The sequence below is a fragment of the Sciurus carolinensis genome, chromosome 3 (assembly GCF_902686445.1).
Source record: "Sciurus carolinensis chromosome 3, mSciCar1.2, whole genome shotgun sequence".
In the NCBI taxonomy this organism is placed as follows: domain Eukaryota; kingdom Metazoa; phylum Chordata; class Mammalia; order Rodentia; family Sciuridae; genus Sciurus; species Sciurus carolinensis.
In genome coordinates, this window is record NC_062215.1 from 66,705,212 (window position 1) to 66,720,272 (window position 15,061).

General features: G+C 51.5%; 1 protein-coding gene across 2 annotated transcripts in view; it reads left to right on the forward strand.

The window, feature by feature from the left end:
* Window positions 1-377: 377 nt before the first annotated feature.
* Window positions 378-15,061, forward strand: part of Rhbdl3 (rhomboid like 3) — a 45,535-nt gene continuing 30,851 nt past the window's right edge. Inside the window, exons 1-2 of one of the 2 annotated variants that reach the window (XM_047542813.1) lie at window positions 383-820; window positions 2,345-2,368. In XM_047542813.1, coding sequence (XP_047398769.1) covers window positions 710-820; window positions 2,345-2,368 — 135 coding nt within the window. In that variant the 5' untranslated portion in view covers window positions 383-709. Of the gene's footprint in view, window positions 821-2,344; window positions 2,369-15,061 lie in introns of both variants that reach the window. The other variant, XM_047542815.1, reaches the window with a different exon arrangement.

A 15,061-nucleotide genomic window follows, 5' to 3' on the forward strand; every position in this document is an offset into this window, starting at 1 on the left:
TGCCAACTTTGGTGTAAACCTCGCTTCTAACCTCCGTCACCTATTTGTTGCCTCCAAATTATCATCCACCGGGTGCGGGAGCTAAACCCCGACCCCAAGAGAAGGCTGCTGGTAACGGGGCAGGGGAGAGCGCAGTTCCCATCCCCACCCTGGGCGATGCAGCCACTTCCCCGCCAACCCCGCCGCAGCTCTCTCTCCTCCCGGGGCCTCGCAGCTCTGACCGCCGCGGCCCGGGCGGTGGCGTCCGGGCTCGGCTGGGGGGCGGGGGCCGCGGGCCCAGAGCGCCGCGCCGCCCCGCCCCCGCCCGCGCGCCGCCCCCGAGGAGTCCGCGGGGAGGAGGAGACTCCGGCGCAGAGCGGGGGCTGCGCGGAGCGGGAAGGGAGTGCGGGGAGCGGCGGGGCCGGGGCTGGCCCAAGGGCGCCCTCGCCTCGGAGCCGGGCGCAGGGCCGCGGCGGAGGCGGAGGCCGGCGGGGTGGCGAGCGCGGAGAAGTTTGGTGGCGGAGGGCCGAGCGTCCGGGGGTCGCCGGGAAGCGGCGACGGCGCCTTGGGGCCAGGGCCATGGGGGCGGGCGCGGGCTGCGGGGCTGGCGCGGAGGCGGTGCGGCGCGCTCTGAGCCCCGGGAGCGGCGCGGCGGGCGCGGCGCAAAGTTAGCCCGGCGCCCCGGGACGAGCGCAGCAACCGCCCGCAGCCCCTGGACCCCACCTCGGCCATGGGCGAGCACCCTAGTCCTGGTCCCGCAGTGGCCGCCTGCGCCGAGGCGGAGCGCATCGAGGAGCTGGAACCTGAAGCCGATGAGAGGCTGCCCGCTGCGCCAGAAGACGTGAGTACCCCCTCCTCCGCTCGGGCAAACTTTCTCGGGGGCGCCAGGGAGAAAACTGCCTCCGTCTCACCCCCGCGGGGCAACTTGGAGGTCTCAAGGTGATGCGGGAGCGCCCCGGATTGACCGGGTCCCGAGAACCGGAGTGGGCGGAGGGAAAGGTCTCCCCTAGATGCATACGCGCGCCACCCCAACCCCTGTTCGGGTTCCCGCGGCTTCCCTGCGGGACACAGCCCCGGCCGCTGCGCCAGGGAACTGCCGGCCGCGGGAGCCCCCTCCCCGCGGCTGGTGCAGTGCCCGGGACACGGCATTTTCCTGCAGAGGCGGCCGCGTCACAGCAGTGACTCCCCCTCCCCTCCCTTTTGCGACCTGCGGACTCTAAGCCCAGGGAAGAGCGGGCGCCGCAGAATCCCCTGTCACCGGCTATGTAGACCGGTCTGGCGACCCCCTTCTCCCAGATTATCCCTCCCGGACACCTGCCTTGTCGCAACACTGATTGAAATTCAAACTGGTCCCTGTCTTTGAACCCGGCCCTGAGCAGGGAAAGGATAGCTCAGGAGTCTGAGATCACGTCGGTTCCAGGGACGGTCCCCTGGGCGAGGCCAGGGAGGGGCTACTCCAGAGATCTTCCCTGCCATCTGCTGCTCCGGTCTCCATCACGCCGACGGCAGATCTGGCACTGGGAAGAAGCCCTGGGAACTGGAGTTGCTTAAGCTTCTCCCTCCCGGGGTTAACCTGCAAATAGGGACGAAAAACTGGGCAGACACCCTGTTCGGGCCCCATACCTCCCTCAGGGTGGAGAGATGGAATTGAAGCCAGGCCCCCAACCTACAAACCTAAAGCCAGAAGATCTGAATAGGACGGGGACTTTAACATCTCTCTGGCTTCTGTGGTTAAACCTATCACTTCCTTCTGGCGCCAAACCCGTGGTAGAATCTCATGTACCCACAGCTTAAGACTGAACCTTAGAAGAGAATGGGTGAGTTTCAGCACATTGGGAAGCCTCTCTCTCCCCGTTCCTACCCACCGCGCCCCCTCCTCAAAATCCTGCAAGCAGAATGTTAATGTTTATGCAGGAGTCAGTTCTCCGGAGCAGGGCTCTTTGCCCCAGCAGACTGAGGGAATTGCACCTGGGCATGCATTCAGAGGCGTGGGAGTAGAGGTGGACATAAACTTTAGGCAGCAGAAGTTATCAGAGGCCCTTGGATAGAGCTGTATGCCTTTATTTGGTAACTGTTGAGAATCATCCTTGTTCTACTCACATCACCACCTGACTGTCCCAAACCAGACACCCACCTTGCTGCCCCCCATCCCCCCCCACACTCTGACTTCCCTCTTTTTACTTATTTGGGAACAGCTAAGCAGGTTTTCCCGTGATTTCCCCTGGCCAGTCCCTGAGCCTAATTGTGACTCCTGGGCAGTAGCTGGGAGGCTAGGTCAGAAACATTAGGGAACTACAGAGACCTTGGTGATAAGTGTGTCTTTCTTTCTTTCTCTTCTCTCCTGCATGGCCTCCCTCTCTGCCAGCACTGGAAAGTCCTGTTTGATCAGGTATGTGAGCAGTTAAATAACCCCCCTTTCTTCCAGCCCTCTCTGAAATCAGTCTCAGTTTCCCTGCTTTGCGTGGGCTTCCCTAGCTCTGTGCTTCCGAGGTGGTGACGTGGGGTGGAGGTGTGGCTTAGTGCTTCTGGGGCTGAGCAACACTGCTCTCCAGGTATCAGGAGGAAGCAACACTCTAGTCTAAGAGAATCCTCCTCACAATTCCCACTGCCCCAGAGCTGGAGTCATACCATGTAGAAACCAGACAACATGTGTTGAATGCCTGGAAGTTTTCTGTAGGCAAGGGAATTGCAGTAAGAGGCTGGGGAAGTCAGGGAAGGACTAGAGTTAACCATTAGGCTTTCTTTCTACTTCCATCATCAAAGGTCTATGGCTACCATAAAGTCAAATCTCTACCATCCTTGGGGAGTGCCTCACAATATGAGCTCTTTTGAAGGGAAATTTTATTTCTTAAGTGTGCAGTAAGGATGAGGGAGTACTGGAGGTTACAAATGGAAGTTAGTTTGTTATTATTTGCAATGTCTGGGGTGGCAAATGGAGTGGAGAATGCCTAGTATTGGCTTTTGAGCTGGGAAATGGACATTTAATCTTCAGCAAGGAAATAGTTCTTTTTGCTTGGTACTCGGGAATTATTGTGCATTTCCTTATCCCTCTTGGTCTGTAGGAGAGAAGGTAGGAGATGTCCTAGTGGTGGTGGGTAGTGAGCATTGCAGTCTGGGGAAGAGAATGATGGTGTCATGAACTTTATGCAACTTGAAAATGTTTGGGCCAGAGGAAATATGCTGGGTTAGAGAGGGAGTTAAGGCTGAAAGAACAGCTTGAACCAGAACTTTATTATGGGCAGGGGAAGCTTTTCAAAGTTTTTAAGCAGGGTTGTTTCAGGTTCTAGGCTATGTTTGGAAAGATCCTGTGTAGTAGTGAGATAGAGGTGAAGTGCATTGCAGGAATGAGGAGCTGGCCAGGGACCTGCTGCAATGAATAGACTAACTTGTGTTAGTCAGCTTTCCATTACTGCAATAAATACCTGAAATAGCAAACTTATAGAAAGGAAAGGTTTGATTTATCTCATAGTTTTTCAAGGTTCATGTCCATGATTTGTTGACCCCATTGCATTTGGGCCTAGAGCAACACATCATGGTGGAGCAAATGCCACTCACTTCATGGTCAGAGGGCAAAGAGAGAGGGAGAGGGGATCCTACAATCCCCTTTGAGGGCACACTCCCAGTGACCTAAAGACCTTCCTCTAGGCCTGACCTCTTAAAGTTTCCACCACCTCCTAATAACTCCAACCTGGGGACCAAACCCTTAATATATGGACTTTTGTGGGACATTTATCCAAATACACCTTAAACTTGGAAGATAACAATGAGAATGGATAGAGAGACAGACAGTGATAGGAGAACAGAAATATCTTAACAGACCTGCATAGCTGAGTGGGGACCATGTTTCTAACTAAGATTCAGAACCTAAGAGGAAAGGGAAAAGTGGGGATAGGGGAGGAGGATTGGCAAAAATGACAACTTTGGTTTAATTTGAAGAGTCAGCTAAATGCAGATGCCCAAGTAGGACTGAAGCCATGGACTTGCAGGGTGAAAGACATAGTGAGCCTGGGGTGAGGATTTGGAGTTCTCCTCACATTACCCATGAGGCCCTGCTACAGTTGGAGGAGCATCTACCAGCTGCTGTCCTTACGGGACAGAGTGTCTCCCCCTGGGCTCCTGAGTGCCCACTCTCCCTCTGGTCCCTAAGGGTATAGCAGCTGCTGGCCTGGTACCCTAAGCCCAAGGCAAGAGGGAGCCCACTGCTGCCACTGCTATGGCTACCACCAAGCTGCCAGCCCTTCACACCTCCTGCCAGATTTAGAATCAGAACCTAGAACAAAGTGTATCATGCTTTTTTCTCTGCGTCTTTCACGTTTGATTAATTTCCTTTGCCAGTTCCTCTGTGTGTGTGTGTGTGTGTGTGTGTGTCTGCATACATTTTAAAACAAACCATTTGGATGAATGGAGGAGAATTTTTAGTGGGAAGAATTTGGAACTCCAGGAAGCAGAGACTATGTATCCAAAATTTCATTTTCAGGAGGAAAGTCCTGAATGTCACCAAGTATATCCCCCTGCTTCTGGAGAAGCCCACTTAGAAATCATTCTGGACAGACAAAATTAATTCTAGGAAAGAAACTACCAAAACTTTGGACATTTTTTCTCATAATAAGTTCAGCATGATACCTACTCTCTATCCCTTATGAGGCATCAGAAGGCTGTTTCTTCCTGTTGGTGCTTTGTGTTTAAGGAGAGCTGCTCCTGAGCATGACTTTGACCTCTGGCAGATGTCTAGTCCCTCTGCATTCATTCCCCCTGTACTGTTAGCTATCGTTCAACTGTTGCCCTGACAGGGCTATACGAAGAGCAGGGATGAAGCATTTCCAGTGGATACTCAGTCTTGGAAGGACGGCAGGTTGTTCAGAAGGCTGTAAGAGTTATCCTTCCTGCCTCTTCCTCTGGGAGACTGGTGCACTTGGCACACTTGGGGAAGAGTTTGCAGGCAACCTTCCCATTATTTCCTATAGAGTAGACAGTCTTGATAGGTCAAGTTGGGTTGAATGGGACATGCCATCTATTAGAGTCCCTGCCTACAGAATTCACTTTCTAGAGGTCAGTAGCATGGTAGGTCAGACTAGTCAGGCAGGTCCTTCCTCCCCTTCTTGGATCAAGAAGTGGTCACCCAGTTTCAAACTGGAATCTGTTGGGCTCTGTATCAGGAATGGAATTGAACCACTTCCTCCAGGCTGTGTGGTTCTTCAGCATATGGAGTCGCCTTCCTGCAGCACGAAGCTAATTGGAACTCCAGGGTCTGGAACAGTGATGTTGGCCTTGTTGGTCCCCTGTGAGTCTCCCTTCATCTAAATGTCCAGGATGCCTTTTGTGGGTATTGGAGGTGAACAAAGTAGGTGACCCCTGTTCTTGGGTTCCTATTGTTCTAGCATTTGTCTGAGCTGCTCAAGTGGGGATGTAGCATGACCAGTCCATGTCATCCCTTGACACCTACCCTGACCCTTCTCTGTGGGCTGCAGAAGTCACCACAGGCAGGAAACCTGAGGGTTACAGTTCAACTCCCAGATGTTCCATGTTCATTTTCTACTCAGTTTTTTCCTTGAGGGAAGTACCTTTTCATGTCTTTGGGATTTTGATGGTTTTCCTAAATATTTAAATAGATTTTAGAGTTACCGTAATTATCAGTGTTGTTACAGTGCAATATCTTGGTAAAAATATCTTATTTTTCTACTGTTGAATTGGTGGGCATCCCTTCCACGATTCCTTCCGACCTGAGACAGTTTGCATCCCTCTCTGGATCTCATAAATATGCCCTTCTATTTCCTACTATTTTTTATGATTAAAAAATCATAAACCCTTTACTCCACCTGGATATTGCTTCTATGTAGTTTCACCAGCATTGCTTATTAAGAAACCTTTCTTGGGACTGGGGTTGTGGCTCAGTAATAGAGCACTTGCCTAGCATGTGTGAGACACTGGGTTTGATCCCCAGCACCACATAAAAATAAATAAAATGAAGCCCTTGTGTCCATCTACAACTAAAAAATATTTTTTTAAAAAAGAAACCCTTTATATATTGCTTGAAAAGTCATATCATTTGATAGATTTTATATGTGGTTGGGTTCATTTCTGATTTCTGATCTATGCCACTGATATTTATAATTTTGCACAAGTCACATGCCCTTTAGTTATTGCTTTATATCTGTTCCTTTATATCAGTTCCTTTTTCAGATTCTTCCTGAATCCTAGAGATTCAGATCCAAGGTCAAATATTTTATCCAAGGTCAAATAGTAGGTTAGTAGCAGATGTGGGACTGGAGCCCAGTTAACCCATCAAAGATTTCCTGGGTTGAAAAAGCCATTTCCAGGTTCATCCTTAAAAAATGCCTCCAAGATCTTTGAATGTTTTATGAGAAAAAGGGTTTGGAGCAGAGTTCTGTTAAGTCAACAAAGCACAGTTGCTGTTGAGTTCAGAAGAATAAGAGGGAATAGAAAGAATTGGTCATCACTTGATTGTTCCTTTTGTATCTCCTTTTTTTCTGGTAACATGTATTATTTCCCAGAAATTCCCCCCAACCCTGCCAAAAAGACCCTGATTTTGTTAATCTCTCCAATGGGAAGTAGATAAGCATGACTATCTCACCAAACTTCTAAACACATGCCACAAACAAAGCATGGGGTAGCGTAGGTGGGCTGCAGAGGGCTGAACCTCAGATTTGGAGGTGGCCAGACCTGAGTTCAAGTCTTACTGACTTTGTCACTGGGGACAATTATATTAACTCTCCGTGCCTCTATTTTCTCCTCTATGAAATGGGGACAATCATCTTTAACTTCAGGATGACTGTGAGAATTAAGTGAAAGTGAATCTCCTTTTGCACTATCTGATTCCTAGTGGACATTTGACAGGTATGTCTTGACTGGAAATCAGAATTTGCTGGGAAGAAACACAAGGACCACTTTTGAGATCTGGATTCCTTGTGAGAACCACTTCTGAGCCCAGAGGATGTTTCTGCTTTCTTTCCCCCAGTGTCTCCCCTGCCCCACTCCTTCCAGCCTGGGGGTCTTCCCCTGGCCTGACCCAATGCCCATCTCATTTGTAGTCCTCCTGCAAGCTGGCTTAAGGGGTTCTGGGAGCTGAAAAGAGGTTCAGATGAGACTGCTGAGTGGATTAGTGAGGAGCATAGAGAAGATGCTGCCCCAGAGACAGCAGCATTTGCCATGGCTCCTGGAACATACGATTAACCATCAGAACAGTTCCCAGAGGGGGACAAAGCCTTGGGTTTAACTGGAGCCTCCCTTTGCATTCTGTACCCCTAACCCTTTATCAAGTGGCCTCTGGGACTCTTGTGGCTGTGGACTGACCACCACAAAGCCAGATTCCCTGCTCTGTCCCTGCTCCAGTGACCCCATCAATCAGCTGGAGTTAACCTTTTTATCCCTGACCTCTCAAAAAATGCATTTGATGGTAACTGAGCAATAGAGACAAGGGATCCTGGGTCACACACTGCCTGCCGGCTTGCCTGTCACACATGCACATGTAAGTTTGAGCAAATGGCAGGTCAAACTACAGCCCTGCCTGTGCTGTCTTAAGTTAAAATATCCAGTCCAGGAGCAGGTCCTGACTGTGAGGTTCCACAACCCTGTGCCCTGCACTCCCCTCCACTCTATCCCTGCCTCCATGTGGATGCCACCACCTCTCAAGGACCACAGGTTATTAGAAGGTCAGTGGAAGCATCTTGTCCAGTCTGCTAGTTTTGCAAATGAGAAAATAGAGGTCAGTGACCTTGTGAGGTCACTTGCTACAGTAGTGCCAGAGCTTCTGTGTTCTTGCCACCAGGCCCTGCGGACCCCCATTTGCTTACTTGCCCTGGGTGATGACTAAGGCAGGTGGAGGACATGTCTGGGCCACATCCTTGCTGTCCTATTAGCTGTGTGACAAGAGGCAAGCCAGGCAACCTCTGCAAGCCTTAGATTTGTCATCTGTAAACTGCCTGGAATAATACTTGCCTCTTGGCATTGTGAGGACAGGGTGGTATGTGCAGTACCGGGCACAGTGGGTAGTAAGCACCTGATAAATATTATTGTATGTTATTGGAATTTAAAGAAATGAACACTGTTTTCAAACAGGCTCTGATTTTGGTCTTGCACCAGTGTCCAGATCCCCAGTCCAGGTTCTTCCTCCCCATCAAGCTGCCTTTTTTTAGGGCAAAAACTAGAAAACCACACTTCTCACTGAACTTTTCAGAAAAAAAAGATGAGAAGGTTTTGGACAAAGTCTACCTCGGAAGTGTTAATGCCCAAGTGCTCCTCTCTGGTCACCTGGCTTGTCTGAGCTGAGTGCCTGGTGGAGGTGAAGGGGCAGGTGTTCGGCCACCAGGTGGGCTGAACCAGCCTCCTCTCTGCCTGGTATTTCTATTTGGCAACTCCTGGTGGACTTTCAGTTGGTGACTGATGGTGAAATTGGGCCCAGGGCTCTTTCCTATTATAGGGAAATGAGTCCAGGTGTGTTTTGAGCCATGAACAGCTAGAGGTAGCCCTTGGCCTCTTTCCCTGGGTGTTTTGTTTTTATTTTTTAAAGCAGTGTACAGGTCTCACTGGTAAAATTTCTCTGAGGGAGCAAACACTTAGTGTCTGCTGTGTGCACATATGTCTGTCATCTCATTTTGACTTAGCAGCCCCAGGACTGTGTTGTCCTCTCTTCACAGAGAAGGAAACTAAGGCACATGGGGATGGGTCTTACCCAAAGACAGCAAATGAGAGACCTCTGTAGCAGGTGTGTTTGTCCCCAAGTCTTCTGCATGGCTTCTGAAATGGGGTCGAAGGGCTGTAGGAAGTGAAGGGGGAGTTTGGTGCCCCTTTATCCTACCTACCTGCTCCTGGTCTGCATCCTGCTCTCCTTCTGCCGGATCTCTCAATCTCTGTTCCAGGATACCGGAGATACTTTAGTGACTTTCAGAAGGAGCAGCAGGGGATAAGCATTTAGGCTAAAGTGGGGAGATGACTCAGATGACAGACCCCCTCTCTGCTCCCACCCACTCCTGCTGCTCCCTGCCTGCTGCTCCTTCCAGACTCCTGACTTTATAGCCTTGATGGGGCTTCAGTCCCTAGGTGACCCTGACAGCCTGGGCCAGATGAGTCAGCCTGGGCACTATGCCTGTTCCTGGTACCCAAGGGACCTGCCTCTGAGTCACAGCCCCCAACACTCCCTCAGAGCCTGTGACATAGCAGAGGCAGGGGAGCCAGGGCTGCCTGCCTGGAGGTGGCACTGAGCAGGGAGGAGCAGGGTTTTCTGGGGCACATCCTCAGATGGGGAGGGCTGGGGCCTGGTAGAAAGTCTGATCCCCAGGACCCACTGTCCACTCAATCCCAGCTTCTTGCATTCTGGGGAAGATCTGAGGTCTCCTCTTCCACTCACTGCCCAGATATTGGGAGAGCTAGGTGGTTTTCTAGACGAGCTGATTGTCTAGCCACTCAGTCTGGATTCAGGCCAGGATGCCCCCTTCTCTGTTGAGGGAATAGTGTTCTGGCTCCTTAATCAGCCTGCCAGCCCCAGTTCCTAGGATTCAGCTCTGTGACCTACAGATGCTCAGGAGCCTGGCTTGGGGCTTTCAGAAGTCTCCTGAGGCCTGAGCTGCCCCCAGAGTGTCAGCTGAAAGAACAGAAATACTACAAGGGAATCCTGGAATCCCTGCAGCTTCTCCAGCTGGCAAGTGCCTGGCCTGGCCAAACCCCAGGGGAGTAGGGAGCACCAGGCCCCTACTGCCTCTATCTGGGGAGGCTGGAGGACAGAAGGGATCAGAACCTGGTTTTAGGAGAAGTTTCCTTCCCCTCCCATGGAGGCCTGAGGTCTCTGGAAATCCCTGCCTTGCCCTCTTGGAGTTGGCTGGAGGTGCCCCTCTCCTCGCAGGAATGCTGTGATCATTCGGGTTGGTTTCTCCATGTCTCCAAGAACCTCAATTTCCTTAACTGTTAAATGGGACTAGTTTCACTTAACCTGGGGTTGGTGGGAGAATAAAAACAACAAAAGAATTACGAAAGTCAGTATTTTGAAGAGTCAGGGGAGAGAGGTCAAGGAAAGGGCGCATAGTGGATTTCTCTATGGGGCAAATTAGCATCCACATTTGCAAGGAAGGAAAACTGAAAGAGAAAGCGCCTTCTCCCATCACCTCACCTCCTGACCTCGGCAGCTGCAGTCTGGACCTAATTTATGGGGTTGTAAATATCCATGAATGCACCAGAGTTCTCTGGTGGGCTCTGGCTGTTGGGTGGGGACAGTTCTGCTGAGCCATAAACCCTTGAGCAGCCTCATTAATTCTGCTCTGTCAGAAGCTTTGTAATGATGCGAGGAGCCAGCAGGTGAACCAGGGTCCCCCCACACCATGGGAAGGGGCAGCTGGCTGAACCATATCCCAGCCTCAGTGCACATGTGCTGTGGTCATTTCCCAGGATGCACTCTACCATGGTGGACAGAGAGGAGACAGTAGAGATGGAGATGGGAACCTGTCTCAGATCCCAGGTTCCTGCCTTCCAGGCTTGGGAGGTTTTTGTGCTATTGCAACTGGTTTGTTGGCCCCAGGTGCTGCCTTTGGGATCTTTATGTGTGCTAGCAGCTCTCACGGAGGTCCTGGGCCCCTACAGATGGAGGAGAGAGAGAGAGAGGGTCTTCCTAGGAGACAGAATTCAAGTGCTGGCAACAGGAACCATAAATGCACTTGTCCTACAAATGCAAGTCACACATACATAATAGATACGAAATAGATGGGTTCCCCTCCTCTTTCTCTTATGCTCCGTTGGTGCTGAGTAAATGTTGAAGCCTTGGCCAGGCTCACTAGCCTGCAGCTGAGAGGGGGAAGCGGTGCTGCTGTCCTGGGTGCTGAGCAGGCAATCCCGGCTCCAGTGGAGTTGGTTCCCTGAGTGCTTAGCTCAGCGGCCCCATTAGGCCAGTCACTGGTTTCTCAATCTCTCCTGAGACCTGGTGTCCCCGGTCAACCCTCTGGCTGGGCCTGCATCCCACAGGCTTCTAGTTTTGCTGGAGGACTCCAGCAAAGTGTCAGCTGCCTTGAGAACCTGTGCCATTCATGAAATGGAGCTGAAGGGCTGGTCCTTCACCACCAACAAAAGGGCTGTGTTACCCAAAAGGGAAACATGACTCTACTGTGGACGCATGTGTTTTTCCTAGAGAGAATTCCACACAGTGTTACTATGAAAAAAACACTGTGATCTAAGGTCAAATTAGGTTGGAAAATGCCAGCCAAACAAAATCAGGTTTCTCCACTTTACAACCTTGCGGAGCCCTCCCTCTCTAGCTTCTGCCCATCGTTTCCCTCTCAGAGTGTTTCCCCAACTGTGGGATCACAGACTCCTTACCTCGTGCACATCTTGGACCTGAAGTTCCACAAAATGTACTGGGAAAATCCTGCAGCAGGGACTCTATTTCATACAGCGGAACTTGAAAACCAAGGGAGGGCAAAACTGGAGAACCTCAGATCATGTCCTTGACCACTGACTCACTCTCTGAGCTAGTTTCTTTCACTCTTTTTGCTCCCTGTCACCCCAGCCATAAAATGAACATTATGCCTGGCCCACAGTTGATCCTTAGTAAATAAATGTTAGGTGAACAGATGAGAGGACTGGATTAAGGTCTTTCAAACTCTTTAGTTACTGAATACTATTAATGGAAGAGAGTGCAGGCTTTGGGCCCTTCTGCCTGCTATGAATTTATCTGCCCCAGTTACCATCTGTTCAAACTTCAGCAACTCAGTGCTTGGTGCCTTCATCCTCCATCCCGCCCAATGCAATTTATCAGCCAAGTTGGGGCTCTTTGAAAGTGAAGGGGACACTGTTAATAACCATGATCAGAGAATACGTACAAACCAGGATGGTCCTGAGCAAACTAGAATGGATAGTGGCGTAAGGCTCCAGTGAGGTACCTCAGGTACCTGATCCATAGCAAACATTCCAAATATTTCAGCTCTTACTGTGTTATCATTGGGTTGGGTAGTAGGTGGAAGGCCAGGGTATAAACAGGCTCAAGGTGGAGCTGCTTGGCCTGGGGAAGGATGGTGACTACTTTACAGTCCCCTCTCTGCTGCCTCTGTACCTCAGCAGTGCAGTTTGAAAATCACCAAGGTACCTTTGGACCATGATTTATGAGTTCCTAACCTGCTGTCCCTCCCCAGTATCACTAGGACCCTCTGGCAGCACAGACCTCCCCACCATCATGTGGAGCTGTCTCATCCTAGTCCCAAACCTCCCCTTAGCCCCTTGACTGCACTAGGATTCAGAATGGATCTGCTGCCCCGTTGAGTGACATGGGCTGTGACTCTTTCCCCATCCTCCGTCATAAAAATGGCACGCATCTCACATGCACAGGGATGAATGTGAACCCTTTATTTTTCCTCTAGAAGGGAAAGCTCCTGCCACTTGATCGATCGAAGGAAACCCAGACAGCAGCAATACGGAGAAAACTTGGTAATTCATTTCTCCAGCCTAGGTGGGCTAGTGCCCCAGGAAGGGGCTCAGGGTGGAAGAAGGGAGATGACAGAGAGAGAGAGGTGTGAGTGTGAGTGTGTGTGCACGCCGTCCGCCTCAGTCTGGGCAGAGCTGGTGACCTAGGGGATTAGGGGCCAGAGGGCTTGGCACTAGTGGGATTAATAGTCCTCTGGAAGGGAAGGTCTTTTCAAGGCTGAGGCAGGGGGCTGAGGAGATAGCTCAGTCGGTAGAATGCTTGCCTTGTAAGCACAAGGACCTGGGTTCGATCCCCAGCACCCCCCCCCAAAAAAAAAAAAAAAAAGGCTGAGGCGGGAGGTGTGGGAGGGCCGGCTTCTCACTTCATTCCTTTCTCCTCCCTTTGCCACCACATCCTCCATTCAGCCTGAATGTAGGCTTGCCCCACTCCCCAACATTCAGGAGGTCCCTGGGCCATTCACAGTCCACAGTCCTCCAGCTGCCCAGACCACCCCAGGTCAGGCTGGTCGAACCTCCGCCAATCCCAACCTCACCCCCAGAGTGCCCCACTGCCAGGGTAGGTGAATCCAGGGCACATAATACCCGAGGGAGGGGGAACCCCAGGAGCCTCAGCACATTATTAACAAGGAAAATACAGTTACAGGGCTTGTTTCTCTGAAAGCTCCAAACTGTGCTGCTAGTATGATCTCATCCCCTTCGGCAGGCCCAAAGGAGGCCAGTGGGAGAGAGGGCCTGCCATACCTCCTGGGAGAGAAGTGGCCCCCTTGTTCGAATGGCAAGCGAAGCTGGTGTCACACCCCCAAGGCCCTGGCAAACTGTGCCCTGTTTGCTTCGGTCCAGTCTGCAGATGGGGCAGTCAAGGCTCAAGCTGTTTACCCTGAGTTACACAAACCCTCATTAGTGGCAGAGACAAGAATGGGATTTTGCCTGCTGCCAGGCTCTGCCCAGGTGTTGGATGTGGTTGAAAGGTGTCCTGTGTGCATTCATGGAGCTCAGAAGCTGGCCCCATCCCTGCCTCCCCCCCCCCCTTAGTCATCCTCTGGAGTCCCTGAGGCCTCATTATAAGGGTAGCAGTGACCCCCCATTGTCTGGCCTGTCTGGCCCTGGCATGAAAGGTGGAGTTTTGGCAGAGAATGGAGGCTCGGCCTGGTTCCAGCTCATTCTCTGCAGTGAGGAGCCTGTAATGTGCTTGGGGCAGGGTGGGCAGGCCAGGCTGGGGGCTGGGGGTGGAGGAGCCACAGGGCAGCCCCTGTCACTAGGACAACAGCAGGGATCCCTGGAGGGGGAGGCCGAGGAGGAGAGCAGGTGGCTCTTTGTCTGGTGCTGATCCCAGCCCCCTACCCCACAGCCCTCCCAGGCCTTCCAGGAGGCCCCTGGGAGGGGATTGGCGTCCCTGCTCCCAGAAAAAGCAAAACCACTGGGCTTCCTCCCCCTGCTGTGGCAAGAGACTCCACACTGTGAGGCAGACCACTGCACCCCACAGTGCCCACTGGGGATCTCCCAGGACCTGTACCCCACCCTGCCACCCATCTGCCCTCCCAGCACTGAATCCCACGTGGAACCAGCTGGGGCCAGGCTAATGTATTCCCATGATAATTGGAGTTAGTGCATGTGTCTTACAGGGATGGAAGGGTTTGCTGGCACCTATTGCCATGTTCCTTCTTTAGGCTCACTTTTTTTGGGGGGGGTACCAAAAAAAGGGGGGCACTCAACCTCTAGCCATATCCCCAGTCCTATTTTGTATTTTGTTTAGAGAGGGTCTCACTGAGTTGCTTAGCGCCTTACTTTTGCTGCGGCTGGCTTTGAACTCAGATCCTCCTGCCTCAGCCTCCCAAGCTGCTGTGGTTATAGGTATGCACCACAGAGCTCAGCTCTAGGCTCACTTTCTGCTTCTGAGCAATAAGGACACCAGAACTGTTGCTGTTTGGGACTCTTTTCTGCTTTAAATATCTCTGTTTAGGGTAGGACTTTGAGAATTCTGGAGCCTCTGCCTTTCACTAGGTTCATGACTGTGACTCCTGACCATTGCTCTTGAATTGTCTAGAAATGCTACATATAGAATCTGCTTTCCCCAAAGTGACTTTCATTAACCTTACCCAGAGAAGTGGGAGATATGGCTCCGGCCTTCTAGGTTCCCTTGTCCTCTACACACATATGTCCCCAATGTCTCTTGCCTTTTATTTTTTCCTATTTTTTTGCAGTACTGGAGATTGAATCCAGGGCCTTGTGCATGGTAGCAAGCTTCCTACCGCTGAGCTACAGCCCAGCTCCTCCATTGCCTTTTAAAGCCTAAGCAACCCACAGCAGCATCTTCAGGGATGCCCCAGAGATGCGTGGGGAAGCCCTTTGCAAACAGGAACACCCTCAGCACCCAGGAGAGATGAGAGACACAGAGTAGTGTGGAGTATCATTTCCTAGCAGGGAGGATGTGGGGATTGGCATCCAGTGGGCTGTGCGGAGAAGGAAGGGCAGAAAGGTTAAGGGCTTCTCTGGGAGAGATGAATAAGATCCTACTTTTTCTAAATGAATTCACGAGGTGTTTCCTGGAAAATTAGCGCCTGTCTGTTCATTTGAACATCCCCCGCCTGTTCATCCGGCAAATCTTGATTGAGTGCCCACAGCACAGGCTCTGTGTGCTAAGCACCTGGGACAAGTTGTGATACCA